The sequence below is a fragment of the Cynocephalus volans genome, chromosome 11, assembly GCF_027409185.1.
Source record: "Cynocephalus volans isolate mCynVol1 chromosome 11, mCynVol1.pri, whole genome shotgun sequence".
NCBI classification, from domain to species: domain Eukaryota; kingdom Metazoa; phylum Chordata; class Mammalia; order Dermoptera; family Cynocephalidae; genus Cynocephalus; species Cynocephalus volans.
The window spans coordinates 2,675,346-2,697,951 of NC_084470.1; the positions used below are offsets into that span (position 1 = coordinate 2,675,346).

General features: G+C 33.0%; 1 protein-coding gene across 2 annotated transcripts in view; it reads left to right on the forward strand.

The window, feature by feature from the left end:
• The window catches only part of SEPTIN7 (septin 7), a 64,497-nt gene that overhangs the window by 37,448 nt on the left and 4,443 nt on the right, over positions 1–22,606 (forward strand). For both annotated transcript variants that reach the window (XM_063115472.1, XM_063115471.1), the window contains exons 6-11: positions 5,307–5,424; positions 8,073–8,165; positions 9,205–9,301; positions 10,723–10,774; positions 14,700–14,825; positions 22,289–22,424. In XM_063115472.1, coding sequence (XP_062971542.1) covers positions 5,307–5,424; positions 8,073–8,165; positions 9,205–9,301; positions 10,723–10,774; positions 14,700–14,825; positions 22,289–22,424 — 622 coding nt within the window. The remainder of the gene's footprint in view (positions 1–5,306; positions 5,425–8,072; positions 8,166–9,204; positions 9,302–10,722; positions 10,775–14,699; positions 14,826–22,288; positions 22,425–22,606) is intronic.

Below are 22,606 nucleotides of genomic sequence, written 5' to 3' on the forward strand. Positions count from 1 at the left end.
TTTCTAGAAAGGAACCAGTGTTTCCACCGTGCTTTGAGGTCTCAGTGTGGCTAATTTAGCTTTCATTTTTGACTGCTCTTTGCCACTAATTGAACTACCAAATAAGGAGAAGAATCTGTAACAATTAGATTTAAGCAGATTCTAAGAAACTCCAAAGATGTTATTTAGTATAGATAGAGAAGGTTATCAAAAATGCTTAAGTGCCGGTGTTCTCTTGTGCCATTTCTTTCATCAATAAATTTGTTTGGCTTCTCTTTCACCTTAGTTACCACAGCCACATTGTTGAGGTATCGTGTTGTCAGTGCCAACCTTCTACTTATTAGGAGTTAAAAGCTAAGTGTCTAAACATTCATCTGATCTTACTGTTCTCTTTGGTAGTAGTTAGCCAGTACTCCCTTTCATTGTTCCTTGTACTTCCTCTGTCATTTTGAGTAGATATACATTATGTGTCATTGTCCACTGCAGATGTTTGTAATTATTCTTCTTCAGTCTTTTTCTTTGAGTAAATGACTCAGCATGATTCAGCCAGCTGATGATTGTAACTCTACCATCTCTCCACCAAAAGGACCTGGACTGTTACATAGCATCAGACTAAATAGCATTGTCATTTAACACCCATATTACAGTACTGTAGACTAATTCCTTCATAAGTGTACCTTTCTTTTCTATTTTCGGCTTCTCTCTCCATCCTTTTCCTAGATAGGTTGATACCCATTATCACTGTCTTTCTTGGTTGAGCATGAGCCTTAATTAATTACAGTTACCATTTTTGCACTGTCAAATTGAAGTAGTGAAAATGTTTTTTCTTTTATGTCTAATATTCTTCTACAGTATTATTATAATCACTAAACTGACTCATCTACTTAAAAGGTTCTAAAAAAAAATCTCAAAAATTATAACACATTATATGGCCTTTTATGAGTACTTGTGTAGCTTCTTCTTGAGTTATTATTATTATTATTATTATTTTTTGAAATCATTCTGGCTTAACTTGTTAGGGCTTATTTTCTGGAAGCCAGCAGAGTGAAATCTTAATCTGCAGCATTGGCTTATAACCAGTTTTATTATTTTAGATCTTTTGGACTCTCTCCAAGTTTTAATAATTCTCATGAAATCACATTCCTCCCATCCCCCTGGGATAAAATCTATTTCTTAAAATTCCATGGGAAATAAGAGGCTTTTCTTAAGAAAAAATAATTTTAACACAATTCAAATGATGTGCAGTAGCATTAGACTATTGTTTATCACAGGAGATGTGAGTTTAAAATTTTTGTTTTCTATGTATAAAATGTTTTTAGACAGTTTCTCAGCTTAACTATTTTTAGAAATGGAGCAAAATTTTGCCCATTGGTATGTGATGCGGGGATTAAGTGAAAGAATATGACAATAAATTTTATGTAGAGAGTTCCAAACCTCCTGCTCACTACAGACTGAAATTCTATGCAGTCTGATAGATGAACCAGGGCCTTTCTATCTTGTCTGGGTAGTACCTGGATTTCCTTTTTAGAGGCGTCCCATTTTCAGAATAATTATAAATTGGTCCAACAGTATATTTTCATTGCCTCCTACCTCACCCTGTCAAATGTCATCACTGGATGTGGGGCTAATTTATGATTTCAGCTATTAAGGCTTTTTCCTGGTTCACTGTTTGGTAATTGCTATTAAAATTAAAAACTGACTTGGAACTTGAATTTTGAGATGGTGTTTTATCCCTTTAATATTGATTGTAACTTTAAAAAAAGTGAGTATCATTCAGTGAGTTTTATATAGAAGCTTTGTTCCCCTTAGAAATACATACTTAAAAAAAAAAAGTTTGTTGTTTGCCCTTATTTATTATGCTATAGACTTTGAGGTTAAATAGTCTTTTCCATCTAATGTGGGTTTAACTTCTACAAATTCTGAAAAGGACTTCCTATTGTTTAAAAACAACATTTATAAACTAAATTTGACTAATAGATGAACTGATATAAAACTAAATGGGCAGAGGAAAAAATTCAAATAGAATGTGATGTACATGTGAAATAAATGTTTTTTGCTGTTGACATTTTATAAGTTTCTGAAGTTTGTATGCTAATTTAAAAGAGTAGGCAGGTTTTATCAGGATATTTATAAGGTTTTACCTTTTTCCTGAAGTTTTATTTTTAAACTGATTTAAATGATCTTTGACCCATTTGTTTTATATTTAAGAAGTTAACTCTCCCCCCCCAATTTTCTTGTCATGTTTATTTTTAAATGTCTTTTTCTTTAAAAGTTGGGATATTATAATAAATATTTACCAAGTATTGTTTTGCTTTTAAATGTAAAATCTTAACTTGGATTTTGACTTTAATATTTTGTATTAAATGCTTCCAAAACTTATAAAATTTTGAGAGTAATTGAAGTATGCTTTTTTGTCACTGGTTTAACCCGGTTTATACCTTTGTATGAGCCTACAATATAGCTTAATTAGGCAGTGGTAATTAAAATTTGTCATGAGTATAAATTGGAAAGTAAATCATAAAAATTTAGAAATCTGAGATTGAATAGGCTATGACTTTTATATTTAGTGTTGTATGTAATGATTAATGAAAAGAAGCAAAACTTAAATTTTTTTCAAAGGTAGATAGGTTCTTTTAGTTAACACTAATTAGGTAAGGGCACTGTTTGCAGGTAATATAAATAGTGTGGTGGTATTCCAGCCATACTCTTTTCCAGTGTTCCCTATTCTCTGAATGCCAGTATCAAATTTCAAAGGATTCAAGATAAGGAGAATTAGAATAGGTAGCAACTGTCTTAATTCTTCATATCTCCTTCTCCCACTTCTCACATGTGGCTCTCTGCTTCACTATCACACTGAGGTATAGTATATGTTAGTAAAAAGGAAAACTTCATTAGTCTCTGAGCCCTAATCTTCCCAATTTAAAATATATATTTATTTCTCTTTATTTTAAAATATTAGTCTATTTAATTATCAGTCAATATCAGTCAATAAAATTAATAACAAAATTAGACCTTTATTCCAATTTTCTCATGATTTTATAAATGTTAAGGAATACCACTTTAGAACGGTATTTCTGTGTAAAATATTCTCATTATCTTTATTTATTCTTGTAGAACATTAATTTTCAGTCCACAATAATATTCTGGATGTGAGGACTTTTCTTTGGTTTTCATTTAGAGTTACAAAAGCACTTAAGGAGAATCACAACAGCTTACTTTTTTTGTCAACAAATTTTTGGGCACCTTAAGTGTTAGATACTGTGTCAGGTGCTGAGGAGACAGATGAGTGAGATAAAACCCTCTCTCTGGAGTATCTTTTAGTGAGAAGATGGGAAAATCAAATACCAGTGCTCCTCCACTTACAATGGGATCAAGCTCTGATAAACCCATTGTAAGCTGAAAGTATCAGAAGTCGAAAATGCATTTAATACTCCTAACCTACCGAGCATCATAGCTTAGCTTAGCTTAGCCTACTGTAAATGTGCTCAGAACACTTACATTAGTATACAGTTGGGCAAAATTATCTTACACAAAGCCTATTTTATAATAAAGGTTGAACATTTCATGTAATTTATTGAGTACTGTACTGAAAGTGAAGAATAGAATGGTTGCGTGGGTACTGGAAGTAGGGTTTCTATTGAATGCATATATCTGTCCCACCGTTATAAAGTTGAAATCATAAGTTGAGCCATTGTAAGTCAAGAACTGTCTGTACAGAGGCAGACAATTACTATACAGCACATTAAGTGTTGTGACCACTTAGAAAGATGTCTAGTCTTAGGTTAGAGAAGGAATCCCAGAGAAAATTGGATTTTAAGCCAGGTCCAAGTAGAATTAGGCAGTACAAGTAGAAGAGGGATGGAAATGGAGGGTGTTTCAGGCAAGGTGGTAGCTCGTGGTCAGAGGAGCAAAATATGGTGCTTTTGAGGAATTATGAGTTCAAAAAGACTGGCACATTGGAAGTAGGAGATGACAAGAGATAGGCTAGGAGTGCTATGAGATGAGGACCGCTGGAGAATCAATGCGTTCACAAGCCTTGTAGGACACGCTAGCTAAGGAATCTGGGAATAAATCAACTTTGGATTAGAAGGACCACTCTTGTTGCAGTGTGGATGGTTTGGAGGGAAACCAGATAGGCTCATGTCCATTCCAAAGGTCTTGATGGCCTGAACTAAAGTAATGGAAGTGGAGGTAAAAATATAAATACGTTTATTTAGTCAGCAGGTCTTGGTGAATCGTTAGAAATGAGGAATAGAAAATTGGGTAGATTGTAGATGGGAAGCATAGAATGGGGGCTTCAGATGAGCTTTTATTTCAAGGAGCCCGTAGGATGTCCAGGTAGCATATTCATTGGGTAAACACAAATCTGCAACTTAAAGAGTGAGATCTGGGCTGGGTATGAAGAATTGGGAGTCATTGGCCCATAGAGGATAGTTGATATCCATTGCAGTGATGATAATCATTCAGAACATAGAGTAAGAAGAGGAGGGCCTAGTAGAGAATTCTGAGGAGCATAAAGAGACTAGCTTACAAAGAGGATCCTAAAAAGTACTCTTAAGGGAAAAGAGCTAGTGTGGAAGTAGTAATGTCAGTTGCAGCATAATAGACAAATTACTAATGGTAAGCACTGTGGTGAAAGTGTTTGGTGATCTTCTTGAAGTATAGTGGTAAAGTGGAGGCAGCGGCCAGATAGTAATGGACAAAAGGGATGTTGAAGATTCTCTTCTGAGCATTTTGTTTGAGAAAGATAGCTGGTAGCAAGAACTGAATGTGGAGTTGAAAGAGGACTACTATTTTTCATTTTTGACAAAATAACCTTGCAAATCTTGAGTAAGAAATATAGAGGCAGGGCCGAGCCCGTGGCGCACTCGGTAGAGTGCTGCGCTGGGAGCGCGGCGACGCTCCCGCCGCGGGTTCGGATCCTATATAAGAATGACCAGTGCACTCACTGGCTGAGTGCCGGTCACGAAAAAACGACAAACAAAATAAAAAAAAATTAAATTAAATTAAAAAAAAAAAAAAAAAAGAAATATAGAGGCAATTTTAGGAAATTCTCCTAGGAGCTTTTGTAGTTTTAACAATTCCTCTTTAGAGCCAAAACCCTATGACTGCAGGGTATACAAGAGCAGGAATCAAAGCCTCCGTAGTCATTCCAAAGCTTCTTGAAACCCTGTTCTACCTATCTGTTGCTGGACTAGTAACATCTTTAGAGAGAGTGTTTTTGATAAGTAAAGTGGTTCCATTGTATTTAATTTAGAATTGGGGATGTGATAAATCTATGCCCCCAAACTGATCAATTCAGTCATACTGAATACTGTTTATTTCAGACTTAAACCATTGGATATTGAGTTTATGAAGCGTTTGCATGAAAAAGTGAATATCATCCCACTTATTGCCAAAGCAGACACTCTCACACCGGAGGAATGCCAACAGTTTAAAAAACAGGTAAGCAGAATGAATTAACTCTTGCATTTCTTGTATCGTTCATGTAATTTGCAGTTATTTTACTATTTTTAAAGTAATGTGTTGTAATCTACTTTTCTTCCTGCTTTACTGTATTATCCTTTATACTATATTAAAAATAACTCTTGAAAATAATTTTCTGCCTTAGCTTTCTCCTCAAAGCTCTTATCCATAATCATAGCACCCTAATCTTTTGTCAATTTTTAAATAAGGCTGTTTTAAATGTTGGGTTTTTTTAATAACCACCATCACCCCTCCCCACAGCCCTTAGAATTATTTTCCTAGAATGAATTCCCAGGAAGAGGATTACTCTTTCAAAGGGTATAATTATTTTTATGGCTCTTCCCCCCCGCCCCCCACCTCCAATTTTGCTATGGTGTTTTCCCAAAAAATCAATCAAATTGATTGATTCCTTTTTTTTAATGGGTATATCTGTTTCACTCTAACTTTGCTAGCATTATTTGTAATTTTTATTTTTAAAACTTTTTTGTAAATGTGGTGCCTAATTATTTCTTTAACTTTTAACTTTATTTTCCAGAAAGGCTGGATGTTTTTTAAAGCAGGGGTTATTTTTAAAATTTATTTTGTGAACATCCTGTTCAAATCTTTTGTATTCTTGAGTAATAGTACTTGGTATTGCCTGTATGCATTAAATGGGTTATTTTTATTCTGAGTGTAGTTCTCTCTCAATTCCACAAGTCTCTCATTTCTCTTTTGTTCCTTATATCTTAATTTTGTTTTCATTGCACTTCAGGAGCTATATATAGTTTAAGCTTTTTTTCTAAATTAATGCCCAGTTATCTCAATAATACTGAGTTAAATGACACATTTTTATCATTTTGTTATATTTGGTTTGTTATATATTACATTTTATGAAATATAGGGTCAATTTTTGGAACCTCTCTTCTATTCCCATAGTCTGTTTTTTTAGGCCAGTGTTATATTTTTTAAATCACAGCAACTTTGTATAATATTTAAAAATAGATCTTAGTCTTAATTATCCTACTCTCCTTATAGCCCACTTACGAAATACTCTATATTTCACCTTTTTCAGTGAATTTTAGAATACCTTGAAACCTGTTACAAAAAGAAAAACCTGTTGAAATTTGCTTTGAAGTTGTGTTAAATCCAAATTTTGAGAATGTTTTAGTACATTGTTTTTACTATATTTAGTATTTCCACCAGAAGTATATTTTTATTTATTTTACATTTATTCACTCTTATTTTTATTTTGAAATGTGTTATTTCTGAGTTCCAAATACTAATTATATAATGCATTTCTCCCCTTCTATTTTGAATTGTACATATCTTGATTTGGATTTGTATTGAGAACTTGGAGATAAAGAAAAGATGAATAAGTAATGATTTGTACTTCCAAATTGGTCACATTCTAGTGGTTGTACAATTTTCTTTTTTGTATGCTTAGAATAATGGTTCCTAACCAAGGGTGCCTATCAGAATTATATAGGCAACTTCTTCAAAATGAGTTGTTGGATCTTATCCCTACTAGTTGGTTCTGTAGATTGAAATGGGGCTTTGGCATTGGTTATTTTGAAGATGTTCACTCAGATCATTTTAATATACAACCTCTAACTAACCACTGCTCTTAGAGCTAGCTATACACTACTACTTTTCTTTTTCTCTCTTAGTCATGTATTTGTCACCTCATTATTTATTCTCATTTTTTAATATGTAGGTACATACCCTAATTGTGAAAGATGCGTGGTCCTCTTTTTTCCAGTGACAATTTTTACTTGTTTACTTCTGTCTAGTATAGTAACCATGTAACACATTTTTAGGGTCTTTTTACTGCCGCTGAGGACCGCTCCCATGAGAGCAGCACCAAAATATAATAGGCAGGGAAGCTAGTTCTAGGTCTATTAGCCATTAGTTTGTCATGAGTTGGAATAGTGCAGGTAATTAAAAATTATTTGGATGTCTGTACTCTGTTTAGAATTGGGAGCGGTTTGGGATAAGATAATTTAATTTGAGCTAGGTCATTTCTGATGTTATTAATAAGTTGTCATCTTTGGCTTACTGCATTCACCTTATTAACTCTTGAGCTCCTTAATTTCTCCCTGTGTGCTTGTCCAATATTATATCTGTTGTTGCTCCTTAATTTGTGAATATGCGCATGTGGACATGCAAGAATATTTTCTGATCAATGTGCAGGTTTTTCTCCTGGGGCCAGTGCTATACTTAGTTTTACTTACCCTTGCCAAATTCTACTAAAAATTTCAGGGGAGCCCTGTTGATTCAACTGAATAAGACAGTTGGTGAGTTACACCTAGAGAAAGAATCTCAGTCATTTTAAATAAATGACCTAAAGCCATTATAGTAGAAATCAACCAGAGAAATCTCTTCTAGAATCTTACATCATTTTTGGAACTCTTTTGGTATGATGACTTTACAGCTTCTGAAAGTAATTGGATTGGGTATTTATATATCAACTTTATAGTTTAAAAAAAAAAAAGACCAGTCACAGTACTTTGATTTTAGATTATAGTTTTGTATCATTGAAAAACAGTGAAGGACCTAGAATTGAAGACTCATACAGGAATCCAAGAACTGAATAATAAAAATAAGGCTCATGTGTGGGGCTCTTTTGCTAATTACTTCTTCCATTTTAGATAATGAAAGAAATCCAAGAACATAAAATTAAAATATATGAATTTCCAGAAACAGATGATGAAGAAGAAAATAAGCTTGTTAAAAAGATAAAGGTAGGTTCATTCCTGTACATACACTAAAATAATTGGGGACTGTAAAAACATACTATAATATCCACAGAAAAGACCAAAAATATCAGTGTTTAAAGTAGCTGGCTTACAAAATGCATAGGGAGATTATTTAGTGTTGAATTCAACTTTTCAGTTAACTTTGTTGATTAACTGTTATATATATAATAAGGCATTGTATGGGCTAGAGAGGTGAATAATTGGTTTCACGCTATGTAATTTTTCCCTTTTAAAAAACAAGCGATGAGAAGGGAGAGGAAACATTCTGTTGTTCTAATCTTTGTTTTAAGAGCCAGACAAAAATGTGTTTCTTTTGTACCTTTATAAAACCCAAAGAAAAATCCACACCAACGTAATTTTCTATATTTTAATTTATCCCGGATTCTTAAGTACCCTGCACCTAAAAACGGTGTACTGAATAATGGCATTATGTAGGCAAATAATCTGTTTATCTTAGAACAATGAAATATTTATAAGTGTTCAGTAAAGAATTTCTGAGGTTTTATAAAATAGCTACTTGTATTTCTGGGATCACCAAGAATTTTGAAAGGTTATATTCTGAGTTACTATGGATGAATACAAATCCAAACACCTGGATCTGAAGTTCCACAATTAGAGCTTAGCAAATATAATATTCCTTGCTTCCATTACTGTTAGGGTTGGACTGTGATCGGGTAGGTGGGCTAGTCACAAGCTTCATTTTTTTCCTCTAAATGCCAGTATGTTTTTTACCCTTTTCCCTCCAGTATGGTACAGCTTTTTGGAATAATATTTAGCAAATAATTTGACCATTATGTACCTTAGTATTCTTAAATTTTTAGGTAAAATATAATTTTATTCATTGTTTACCTTGGTGGTCTTACCATGTAATGGCAATGGTGTTTATTGAATGGCCTGTAAAATCAAATGTAGAAACTATCAAAGTAATTTTTTTTTTTTTTTTTGCAAATCTGTTGAGTAATGTAACTCTTGAATTTGTGAGGACTATAGAGATGTATCTGAACAAGAATACTTTGTTTTATAGGATCGTTTACCTCTTGCTGTGGTAGGTAGTAATACTATCATTGAAGTTAATGGCAAACGGGTCAGAGGAAGGCAGTATCCTTGGGGTGTTGCTGAAGGTAAGGTTTTCTTCAGTGAGTGATTTTCTAAAAGATCTCACAAATGTGATCAAAATTTGTATTTATAGTAAGTAGTATAACATGCTTACTGCATGTTGATATATTCTAGATTTTAAAGGATAGGTCTGATTTCAGTTTCTTTTTGTCTCGTTTTCCTCATAAGTACGTTTCTGTTTTTCAGAACTTGTTTCCTACTAAGTCAGGCAACTATGTGTTAAATCCTAAAGTTGTAATAACTTAGAAGTCAGTTGTCACTGCTCCACCCTCCCATCCCCATTATTAAATCTATTTCTGTTTTTTTGTTTGAAAACATACTTACAAATCATGAGTTCTTTACATAGGGCCAAAATATTGTTTCAAGGGAATCTAATAAACCTGAAATTGAACATTTTGGAGAGAAGGCCCGTCACTTTTATCTGAGTCTTAGATAGGTCAGAGACCTAGTAGTGATTGGAAACAACATTTATAAACCCTGTTACAACATTCACAGTCTCCTTTCCTCGGGGCAAAAGTCACCATCTTTGACAGAATGAGTAAAAAAATTCGTTATTAAGAGATCTTCTTTATTAGTTTGGTAAAGAGTTTAAAATACCAGTAAAACCTTAGTTATAACATCAAACCTCAGAAGTCTTCTTGCAATAGAAGTATTTTCTCAAATTCATGTATATTATATTGGTTTAATCTAATATTTAATCTTCTGTATTATAGTAAGTTGGAACCAAGATTAAGGCATGATTGTCTTATGTATTTGTTGATATTATTATTTTGAGCAATTCTGTAATTTTTAGTATATTGTTCCAAGTTACTGTTCTTATCAGTAATTTTCCCCACCAATAACCCTGTATGTACCTAGTTCCCAGCTCTCTGTCATATTCACGCAACCTTCTGTTCCTGAGCTGAGGCTTTAGAACTTATACAGCCATTAGAAATATGCACTGGAGAAATTGCTTTGTATTTCTAGTTTGCTGTCAACCTCTGCTTCCAAGTAGCATTGTTATTAGTGATACATTTTTAAGAAATAAAGAACTTTAAAATTATTGGCTCACCTTTTCATTTTGGTTACCTTAAGGAGGTTTTTCTAAAGTGATTCTGCCCTCACCCACACCACTAAAATTTTTAAATGTATTTTCTCAATAATGAGAAAATACATGATTTCCTTTTTTAAAATTTCAAAATTGTTTCCAGAGAGCTCATTTGTTTGGTTTGCATATCTGTCACTGAGGATTAAACTCCAGTAAAATAAAATTATAGTACACTTGTCTGTCATGCCCTTGAGTACTATGTTAGTGCTAAACCTTAATGAAAATTGATCTAAGTTAGTTTAGTATATTCTGTGTTTTTACCCCCATGTTCCTGTGAAATTTCCTTTAAAAGACTGGGTTTAGTGGAAATAATATATGTGGTTTCTTTTTTTCTTATAGTTGAAAATGGTGAGCATTGTGATTTTACAATTCTAAGAAATATGTTGATAAGGTAAGTGTGAGCAATAATGAAAATAGTTTTTTCTTTCCCTGAATCAAGTTAGAGTTGGACAGATTTACTTTTTGCCTCCTGTAAATGTAGCTCTTTTAAATTGATATCTTTAATCTAGCAGAGAAGTAACCACTGCATGGAGACAACTTGGATTCGTTCTCTAAGGATGTGAAGTCATTGGCAAAAATATGAAATACTTTATTATTATATTTAATGTTGAGGTTTAATACTGAAATAGCTATGGAAAGTGGAATAAAAAAGGCTTTTGTTGCTTGATGTGAAAAGCTTGGGAAAACTGTAGAATGGAAGGCTACGTTTTGATTCAGTAGCTAGACTTTGAATGTTAAAAGGTACACAGCTTGGTAACTGATGACACAGCATACTGGAACACAGCAAGCAAAACTGATCTTCCTACTGGGCCAGAAAACATTCCTAAATTGTGCCTTGTGCTCCTACTGAACAAGAAAAAAAGCCTATGATAACAGGGCATTGAGGTCATCCTGATTAGAGGGGCCAGTACTTGAACCGGAAAAGCAGCATGCAGGAATCATGAAGAAAAAGTTGAATGGGACTATAGAGACATTACTGGGTAAGAACAGAAAGGGGATCAAAATGAACCTCAGTATTCTCATGTTGAGACATGTTCCTTCCTCTTCCTACGTCATCCCCTTTTTCCTCTTCTCCCCTCCTCATCCAGCTTCTCCAGGCCCTTACCACATATCCTGTTCAACCTCCAGTTCTGGATGCCTGTCTTAAGTTCATGTCTATTCATTTTCATACGACTGCCCACTTTCTCAATACACAGGAATCTCTTTAGCTATGTAGAGGTAGTAACATACATATGCATGATAATTGGAAATAGTGGAGTAACAAGGTCATTCTCACAAGTGAGTGAAAATTTAAGAGAGTCAGACTGATACCTCAAGAAATACACTAGAGATGAGAGTGAATTTTGAAATCAAATTGGCATGTAATTGGTCTTTTTTCAAAGGAACATATGACCAGGTGTTTTGGGTAGGAAGTACAAGATAGAGTTAATTCAGCCGGTGGGGTTACCAGGCCTCACATAGTAGAAGAGCAAATGCATATGAGAGGGTCATCCTTTGGATTTTCAGAATACAACACTAAAGGTTCCATTACATATTGTTCCCATTCTCTTCCCTTCTTAAGGTGTGACTTCAAAAGAACTAATAATGTTATGTTATAACAATATGTATGTAGGGAATATCTAATAAATATTAATTACCATTGTGTTCCCACTGGTTTTTAAAATTTTTATGGTACTTGTTCAGTGCTTGACACAGTGCTGTTCTGTAAGTTTTTTTGTATTTTTAAAGTATACAATCAATAATTGCCTACACAGCTGAAACACTGTAGAAGAGAAGGCTAGTTACTGAGACACAGGCTACTTTGAATGTTTGAAGGTGCACAGCTGGCAGCTGGTGAGGGGAACTTCTAGTACAGAAGCATTAGAGAGGAAATTGACCATGCCTGCAGGAAGATTGCATATAGCAAAGCAAGACATTTATGCATGTATGGAAATAATAAAAAATTCTAAAGCTATGTATTAAAAGAAAGATACATATTTAATGTAGCTCATATCTTTAAGACAAACACTTGAAGGAAGGAAGGATCAGTACCAATATTGCATATGACTGTAAATCCCAAGTAATTGAAATATTTCAGGTCAAAGTTAGGCATAATGGTTGCTTCTAAAAAAAGAGGTAAGTTCAGAGAAGTGTGTCATTTTGCTAATTAAGAGAACTGGCTGCTATAAGCAAACCAAGGAAGACAATGGAAAGAAGGAAGATTATACAGACATTTTCTGGGTGGGGGGGAGGGTGGTGCAGAAATCAAATAGGGAAGAAAAACAAAAGAGGAGAGAGCTATGATATCAGCAATGGGAAGTAGAAGAGATGAATAAATTCCTGAAACTGTGGGTGAAACAGTATTGCTAATTATCAAATTTTTTTAATAATTATTTTTGATACTTATTTATAATTATTATATTTGATAATTTTGATAAGAATGAAGGAGTGGGTTGAATCTTAAAAGAATAAAGCATATTTAATCAAAAGGATAAAGTAAAGCATATTTAATTAAATGGAAATAAAGACTTTTATATCCTGAAAAAATGAGAATCAGATGTTCATTTTATAGAAAGGGAAAACCTTTCATTATCTAAAATGTTAGGTGACACTAGCAAAATAGCTTAACAATAAGTTCGTCTTATTTTTATTTTATACATCGTGTATTTCACCTACTAAGTACTCTTCCTTGGGTCCTTTAATGATTTTTCAATGATGCAGGGGTGACTTGTGATATATAATAATTAAAATTACAAGATTGTATTATATTGGCACAGGTATTTGTTTTTATTAATTGCAACTTAGAGAAACTGGTAACGGTAATTCCAAAAAGTCAACAGTGTTTATTATCTGAGCTTCAATCTTTAGTTATCAGTTTTTTTAAAAGTTCCTATTATCTGCTATCTGCAGTGACAGTACAAAAGGTAATGGCATGTTCATTGTAAAGGAGAGTTTACAGTATAGTTGAAGAGATAATACAGTATAGTTGAAGAGATAATACAGTATAGTTGAAGAGATAATAGTTGAGAGACAACCAAGGAAAAAATTGAAGTACCTTGACTTCAAGACTGGGAAGAGGGCTTCCAGGGCATTAGAACTCTTTGGAGAGAGAGTGACAGATTAACATGAGTATTCAGTCTCAGCTACCAGACATACTACTACTACTTGACTAAAGTGTAGAGCTTTAGATATAAATGTTGTGGTCATAAGAGAGGATGAATTCATTAAAGGACAGAGTATAAAGGGAGACAAAACATGTGGAAACCCCAAACTCAGAAATAGGGGGATTAAACTTCATGGAAATGTCAGGTGGTAGGAGATGAATCAGAGTAATTTAATGTCACATCATATTCACAAAGGGGGAGAGAGAGCTTCAAGAAGCCAGATTGTGAAGTAATAGTAAATATTTTCTGGATATAAGGAAAGATAAAAACAGTACACCTTTATGTTTGTCTCCCGGAAGGGAGTTTGGGTAAAGTGGTGAAGATAGACGATGGCAGATGCAGGAAGTTCCAGGTGGAATGGATGATGAGAAAAGGGAGGATCAAATGCTGCAGAGCGAGCACTGCCACATCATGTACATCTAGAACACTGCGTTGGTAAAGGATATCCATAGAGCAGCTCAGGTGTTTCCAGCATCTTGAATCATTTAAGAATAATGAAATCATCTCATATGTATTGTAGTTTATCTCATATGTATTGATTTTATATATAATAAAAGTGCTATGAGCAAAAAAGGATTTAATCAAAATACCACATTCCCTGGACAGTTTGAATAAACTGAAATTTACTTTTTTTTTTTTTTTTTTTAGTATTACATTCTTTTTATTACGATCGTTTTTTTTTTTTTTTTTTGCCCTTTGGTAATTATTATTGAAATTTGCTCTTAACTAAAATTCCCCAACAACTTGATATGTGAGCTGAAGTGTCCCTTTGTATTGACTTAGTAAAAACTCAGATATTATCTTAGTAGTATTGCTAAAAGAAAAGCAATTTCTTTTAGTTTTTATGAGCTGCAGTAATAACTAATCCACTCTCACTTCTCCAGTAAAGTTAAATCTGTACTATGAAGAAGAATACTCTTGTAGAAAGGTCATGCTTCAGTAATTGCATTGAGAGATTTATGGCTTTTAAAATCTCATTTGGAACCTAAATTTAATGTCAAGTTAGCGCATTTTATCTTCATCTGCTTTGCATGTAAATGAAGACAGATGAATGCCACCTTCCTTAGGAATAGTCTTGTTTGTTTTAAGTTAGATATTTTGTTTTGGTAAAATTTTGAACTTAGATCAGAGTTTTTTAAATAGAAACAAACTCTTGCTATTTATTTGTGACAGGACACACATGCAGGACTTGAAAGATGTTACCAATAATGTGCACTATGAGAACTATAGAAGCAGAAAACTGGCAGCTGTGACTTACAATGGAGTTGATAACAACAAGAATAAAGGGCAGCTTACTAAGTAAGTATATATTTTTTCCTCCAGAAAAGATATTATTTATGTCATGAATGATTATATTGTTTCATTTTCATCAAATTCCTCCTGGCCACTCAGTACAAAATTTGGAAAATGTTCTCTTTGCACAACAGCAGAAATTTATATTGTTAAACTTTGTCTTGGCAGTTTTATTTTTTACTGTTTAATTGTTAGAGAAGTTACTGTTTTATTTTCTTGTTCCTTAAGTGAAAGAGCGATGCGTTCTCTTCTGGTCATTTGCCATCCTCATACACTACACATTTAATAGATCTCCAGCTCCTTTTAGCAATAAATTGTTTTGAGGAAAGAGAGCAGTTACTACCAAGATCTCTTAACCCATTTTACTTTTAAGAGAAACATTGCACATTCTTTTTAAGGAGAGTAAACCTAGAACTTCTACCTTTTAGTAGAAGCTTTTTAAAATAAACCATTTTGATAGGGTTTTCCCTAACAATTATATGGAAACAAAGAACAGGCCCAGATAAAAGGAATATTTAGATGAATGTAATCTTGGTTACTGTTTCTATTTCTGATGTGTATTTCCAGGGAGCAAATTAGCTGGAGGTTGGGTTTCTTCTGTTGGTTATTAGAGTGGTATAAGTGACCACCAAGTGTATAGCTTTGCCCTACTGAGTTCATATCTTAAGCTGTGGTGGTTTCATGACAGAGTGGAAAGAATGTATGTGCGAGGAATCTGGTAGGGTTCTTGGTAACTGTGTCTGTGCCCTACTTTTCCTTTATTTGGGATTGTGGAAGATCATAACTGTTACAAAAACCATTTAAAATAGTGTACATTTGTAGCTAGATATTATCTGCCTTTAGAGGATAATCCTGCAAGATTATCTGTATAAATAATGAGAAAGACAAGTACTTAAAGTAGCAATACTGTGTTTTATGGTGGTCAGTGTTCCTTACAATGGAATAGAAAAAAATGTCCCTGTTATACATTTAAAATACAAGATTCTATTTTAAGTAGGGTTCAGTGCATGAGAAAAAGGCAAGATTTTTTATCTTTCTTTTTAGCAAAATTTATATTGAACTACTTTAGCACAAGATATAAGGATTCATGTAATAAATATTGTTCATAAGATCCTAATCCATTTTAAATGCATTTTCATTAGTTTATGGACTTCTTAACTGTTTAAAAGAAAAACATACACAAAGTCAATTATAATTTTATATGTTAAAGGCAAATGCACTCCCAGTACATATTTTTCATTAAATGTATGCACTTAATGTTTAATTTTTTTCTTGTAAACATTTATTCATGTCCTAGACATAAGGAATTGTTTATTTGTTCCCATATTTTAAATAATAAGGCTTTTAAAGTAGTGCTATTGGGATATTCCTACTGTTAGATGCAAGTAAGATAATTCAGAGGAAAATAATAAACCTTACAGTACTGTTAAAAAATCTTCTGCATATACAGAATTCTGTTGTGTATGGGATACTTGAAATAAACTATAAGCTAGGCAAAAACATAAAAAGTAGAATTCTGTTGGAAATGTTTCTCTTAATGAGAGATGAATCGTGGCCAAACTTTCCCTATGCAAATAAAAAAAGAAAAAGTTTATACTGCTAAAAAGCAAATTGCTCCAAGAGCTAGCACATTATTTTATGTTAATAGTAAGTAGAAAAATAAACATCTTTAAAGATTGAACCAACTGAGGAATGGCTGTAATTGGAATAGGTATTTGATATGATTTGACAAATTAGGTTTTTACTACTTCATTGAATAACACATAATGGAATCTGAAAGAAGTTACGTGAAAGTTTTATCCATTGGGTGTATTTTATGTTGTCTTGAAAATGTTTGCAATTACAAAAAACATTACAGGTAAGTTTTTTAAAAAGTTATTATCAGCAGCTTATGGTGCTTTAGCTGTTAATAAGGAATTTTCTTTATAGCTAAGTACACATCCATGAATAACTGAAAAGAAAGGCTGGTGTTTAAATGTGTGAAGTAAGCAAGTGTGAGTTTAGGCTTCTTACTGGTGTTCTCTTCTTTTTGCTCTCCTGGGACTATCCCTCCATAGCAATTCATCCTTTGATAGTAGTAGTGGGGAAAGGTTTAGTTTTCAAGGATCCTGGATGGAAGAGACAGAGTCATTAAACAAAAACTGCCAATACTCCAACCACTTCACTCTACTGGGTATGAACTCAGAGCATCTCAACATGGCCCCAAATACCACATTTGCTCTTAATAGAAACGTCTGTAATATTGGGAGATACAAATGCTCTGTGGGTTTATTTTATTGTACTTTAATTAATCACAAAAGGAGACTTCTCTTTTTGTCACCTGGAGGTTTCCAAACTCTGGGACATTGTACTTCAGGTAAGAGATGGGTGAGAGGTAGGAATGGGTCTTCCGTAAAGTGAGAGGTGGACTATCTGTAACTTGGGAATTTTCAGGCAGATCACTTTAGGCAAGAGTTTGTATGAAGTTGAGAACTCAAGTAACTCTTAGAAAACTTCATATAAATGGAGTCCCCAGACCACTGAACTACACAATCCTTTTTTAAAATGTGATTTTATCACTTATTAAATTACTTTTTATGGTCTCTAAAAAGGGCACCTGTAGGCAGTTAGAGAAAAAAACAAATAATCGTCTCCTGATTGTTGATGGGCCTGTGTTTTTTCATTGCCCTTAAACATTACTTGTACATAAATATATATGTGTATGTTCGTATGTTTGTGTATGTATAATTTATAGTTAAATTAACCTTTGTATGGCAATGTACACTCCACAAAGTGCTGATCACAGTTTGGTTTATGATATAAGCTAAACTTTTTTTTAATGTTAGGCATTGAATAGTAAAGTAGGTTTATTTGTTATATATTTAATTTTCTAAGGCAGTTTTGAGCAAACTGTAGAGTGTACCCTGAACCATGGAATAAAAATAAAAATATTTTGTTTAGATGTCTGAAATTGTGCCTTTCTGTTATGTTAATGGTCCTAGAACTATTATATTTTGGAAGGACTTAAAACAAGAATTAGACTGTGTGATTCAAATCTGAAAAATAGCTAAGCTTGTCTAGTTGAACACTACTTTGTCTCAAGGCCAGAGTCTGGAGAAGTGGGTGCTACTCTTAAGAGCTATCTATCTAGGTAATACCTATTTCTGGCCAAGGAAATATCAAGTCATCTATTTTAAGTACTTCTCAAATCCTTAGGAAGAATGTATCTTGCCCATCCCTGTGTGGAGGGTGGTGGGTGGTTGGAAGCCATGAAAGGGTGACCTCCTAGATCAAAGAAGATTCAGGGAGGGGTTGTAAAGGAAAGGGTAGAAGAGTTGGCCATATCCAGATTGCTCATCTCTTAGAAAAAGGAGTTGTAACACCAAGGTCAAGGGTGAGGATCCCCATATCTACTAGCCACAAATTTTTTTTTTTTAAAAGGAGATGGTCACCAATAAGAGGAGGGTTATCCTTTTTTGCTAAACCTGCTTCTTAAAGTTTTATCTGCTTCTTTCTTCCTTGATCTTCCTTGTACCCCTTTCTTAAAATCATATTTGATTGGTGACTCTTGTCTATCATTGGCACCAATTATGACAATGTATATCTTGCTCCAAGTTGGGGCATATCCTATTACCACTCTCCCATATGTATATTTTTCCGTTCTCTATTGCCTTCTCCATCTGTGCTCTTGGGAAAACTTTATACGTACCTGAGTTTCCAGATATGACTAAAAATACAGGTTTCAAAGTCTGATCCTCGGAACTGCTTTTTTGCATGACAAAATTTTCATTGACTTAAAGAGAAATAAAGATAATTTTTGGAAAATTTTAAGTTTTTCCAAAAAATTAAATCTATTTAGTTATGTCCTGTGCTCTTTGTTCAAATGCTCCTTCATGAAAATATAATGATGGTAGTTGGAGTTTTGTTTTGTTTTATGTTTGATTTTAATGCTCTCACTTGGCAAAACAAAACGTTGGCAGCCGTTTTCCAAAATTTTTGGAAATTTTTATTCGTCTTTGAAATCTATTTAAATGAAATGCTTTTGGAAAATTTTGTATGAAAATTGCAAAATGTCTAAATACATAGTGGCCTAACAATCATTGGAGCAAAAGTATGTAAATGTACTTGCTTAAAGTGTTCTTTAGGAAAGACCACACATAATTTAAATGAAATATGGTTGTCTTCCTTTACTCTCAAAGTGTGTGGGTCGTGTAACACAAGCACAGTACAACCTTACTATGCCAGCCTTTTGTGGCCCTTGCTGTGATTTTGTTATTGGTTACATGACAGGGTGAGTTATCTGGTGGCTTACAGGAATTTAACCCTGTAAAAAGAACCCTAGAAGGAGCTAAATTATATCTTTGGGAATTTAATTTGATATTCAAGTTATGTTATAGCGTTTTTCTTCTTTTTTTTCCTTTTACCAGGCCTTTTCATATCTTTGTCTGGGTTGCTTTTAATTTTTCTGACAAGTTTAGGTTTATAAGCTTTTAGCATATTTATATATGTGGGGAAGAATTTCCCATTAAAAAGCAGACAGGCAATGATATCACTTAAATGGTTTTTCAAGTTTTACTTGGAGAAAAAGGTAACACTAATGTGATGACAAAAAGTGATCCTTTTTCCTGCATTTTCTTCATTGTAAGCACAATTTTATATTACAGTTTTCTAAATAGCACTTTAATAAAGATGGCTAGAAGTGGAGTGCTAAAAATTAAAGAGATTTGAAAGATCATTTTTACTGGTGAGGCTTCAAAAAATCCATTTTAGATATGTGTGAACATTTTCTCATAATACTTGAATATCAGTTCATTTGGTCAGGAGTCAAGTATTTTTACTAGGCTAAAAAAAGTATCTGCAATATCAAATCTGCAATTTCTTTTGAAGGTACACATATTTAGTAGGTTTAGAACTTTGGACAGGCTGTCAGAAGATAATTGCAGAGCACATTTATTTTTATTCGTGATTTGATGTAGTGTTACTAACAATTTGGGAAGTAAATTAACTAGCTTTAACAAATTTTACCGTAAACCTTTGGTTTTTAGGGCACATACCTTAATTATTTAATTGTGAACGCTATACATTTGCCTTTAATTGCTGCTTTTAGTGTGGCTTACTTTGTGTGCTAAGTCTGTATTTTTGTTCTTTTAGATATGATACAGCTGGATACATATAAGATATAGGCAGTTTTACTGTGCAGAGATTTTTAATATTTAAATTTTGAATTTAAAAGATTTTAAAACATCATTGTGTATTTCTCTGTAGTCTCCTATTTTTCCCCAAGAATTATTTAAATAATAATTTAGATGACAATGTTTAGGTAAGTCGGTTTTCATGCCCAAATCACTATGCATTCTTTATATTTACATGAATTGTCTGCTCCCTCTCAAGGGTAAAGTAAAATCAGTATTTTATGGATAGGTTATTATAAGTAGAAATATATATTTAAGATAATCACAGTTCTCTCTAAATTCTGAGTTCTAATTTACTTAATATATTTATAATCTTGAACTATTTGTTTTCAAATAACAACTATACTTTTGCATAATCTAAGTTGTTTGAATATACTTATTGAATTACTTAAAACTATCAATTTAAAAGTAGTTATTAGATTATTTCGAGAGTCTAAAAATGTTTTTTGGGGTATGGGGGGAAACAGATTTATAAAGCCTTTGAAAATTTGACAAAAGCTTTGGACCTTCTCACTGGAAAAATACACTGTAACATACACATTTGATATGTCGTTTCAGGGCAGTCACTGACATTCTGCCCAAGAGATCAGAGGCCCCTATATTAAAAACACCCGCTATTGATATGAGGAATACGTTTTTAAGAAGGATCTCATCAGCTTTTAACATGATATTGACACTTGAAAATTTATTTCAACTGACCTCACATGTTTAAAGCAGGTCCTTTTTCTAAGTTAATATGTCTGGTTTAGTTTCATTTCCAGAACTTCCGATTAATTGCTTAATTGATAAAATATACTGCAGGTTTGCATATATAAGTAAGTTTTCTTTTGGTGAAGAAATATCCTTGAATTAAATAACATTTTATTCTAATTTATGCTAATTATAAAACAGATTGTCTTGATCACAGCAGTACATAACATCTTTGTTCTTCCTTTTTACTAAGAAATTGGTAGCCAATGTTCTGTCCTCTTTGCTCTTGTTTAGTATTTTCTATATAGCTCTCTTATTTTCCTTTTTGATAGGGAAGAGTACTGTGATGGTCAGAAATACTTGGCCTAATAAGGAGAGAAGTCACCATAATCAGTGTGTGTCAAGTCAGAGTTAAAGTGACTAGCTGTTGAAGTTATGCATGAAATCCAAGGCTTGGTTTTTGTTTTCAAGCCATAAGTTAATTCTTTTTTTGTAAAAGCCACTTCATTGATGTGAAATTCACCCATTTAAAATGTATAACTCAGTGGTCAAAGCCTGTTTTTATGGAGGGAAAATAAACATGTTTTATCAACAAAGAGAAGGGCCTGCCTCTCTTAAGTTGTCCCAGTTTATTGAATAATTTTAGAGATCCTCAAAAGCCACAGAGCCCACTTTTTCTACCCTGGGTTGTAGAGGGTACTGATACTTTGGTATTCTCTTAAGAATGCTAGCTTGAACCTAAAGCTCACCTGTAAATATTTCTCAGTGTGAAAATTTTGAACACAGTTGTGTGAAGAGATTGAGCCCATGGACTTTATCAGTGGAGTGCACTTTTTTTTATTTAACTATGCTTGTGTATTTTCTGGTATTTTAAATATAATATCAAAGTATTTATTTGCTTCTGATTACATCTAATGTGTGTGTGTGTTTTTCAATCACTGAACATTTTTAAAACTTAAGACACTGAAATATTTAAGTGGAATGAATTTTCATCATAAAGGGCCTAGAAATATTCTGCATGCCTAAATAGTGTTCTGTGTAATTGTTGATTGGTAATTGTTTCCAGCATATGAATTCGGTTACCAAAATAAGTTTGAATTATTGTAAATTAACTGTGTAGTTGTGATGCCAGTACTTGTTTTAGAAAAACAGATTATAGCACTTGAAATTTTAGTAAAACTAAAAATATCTCCTTATACAGTTTATTTTGTGTGTCATCTTTAGATTTGATATGCACGAGGTTTAGAGAAACATCCCCTAACCATGCCTTTGTTAGATTTTTTTCATAATAATTATTCACCAGAGATTCAAGTTAGATATGAAACCTTATAGAAGAGAGCTGTAGATTATAAATACATTCTTAAATTTTAAATTATCTAGAGAATTTATAACCTATCTGTACATAAAACTTCAAATCGGTGTTCTGTGTCATTTAAAAAGATGTCAAAATAATTAAAAAATTATTTTGAAACTTGCTTTCAAAAAGAACACAGAGCATTTAATAACAGCTTGTATAACATCTCATTTGTTTTTATCAGCTGTTTCAGAGTTTTATATTACAGTTTTTATTTACAGATGTTTAATGATTATCCTTAATGTTCGTGACAGGAGCCCTCTGGCACAGATGGAGGAAGAAAGGAGGGAGCATGTAGCTAAGATGAAGAAGATGGAGATGGAGATGGAGCAGGTGTTTGAGATGAAGGTCAAAGAAAAAGTTCAAAAACTGAAGGACTCTGAAGCAGAGGTAATCAGTCTATATTTCATCTCATAGACGTAGTGTTCCTTTTTAAATCTCTTCAGTAAAGCTTATAGATGATATAACCTTTCTACAATTTTTTTCAAAATTAATATACTCAAAATGGAGGAAAAAAAGCAAACACTTTATAGTTATATAATATATACTTCAGTATGTAAGTGCTTGGACAT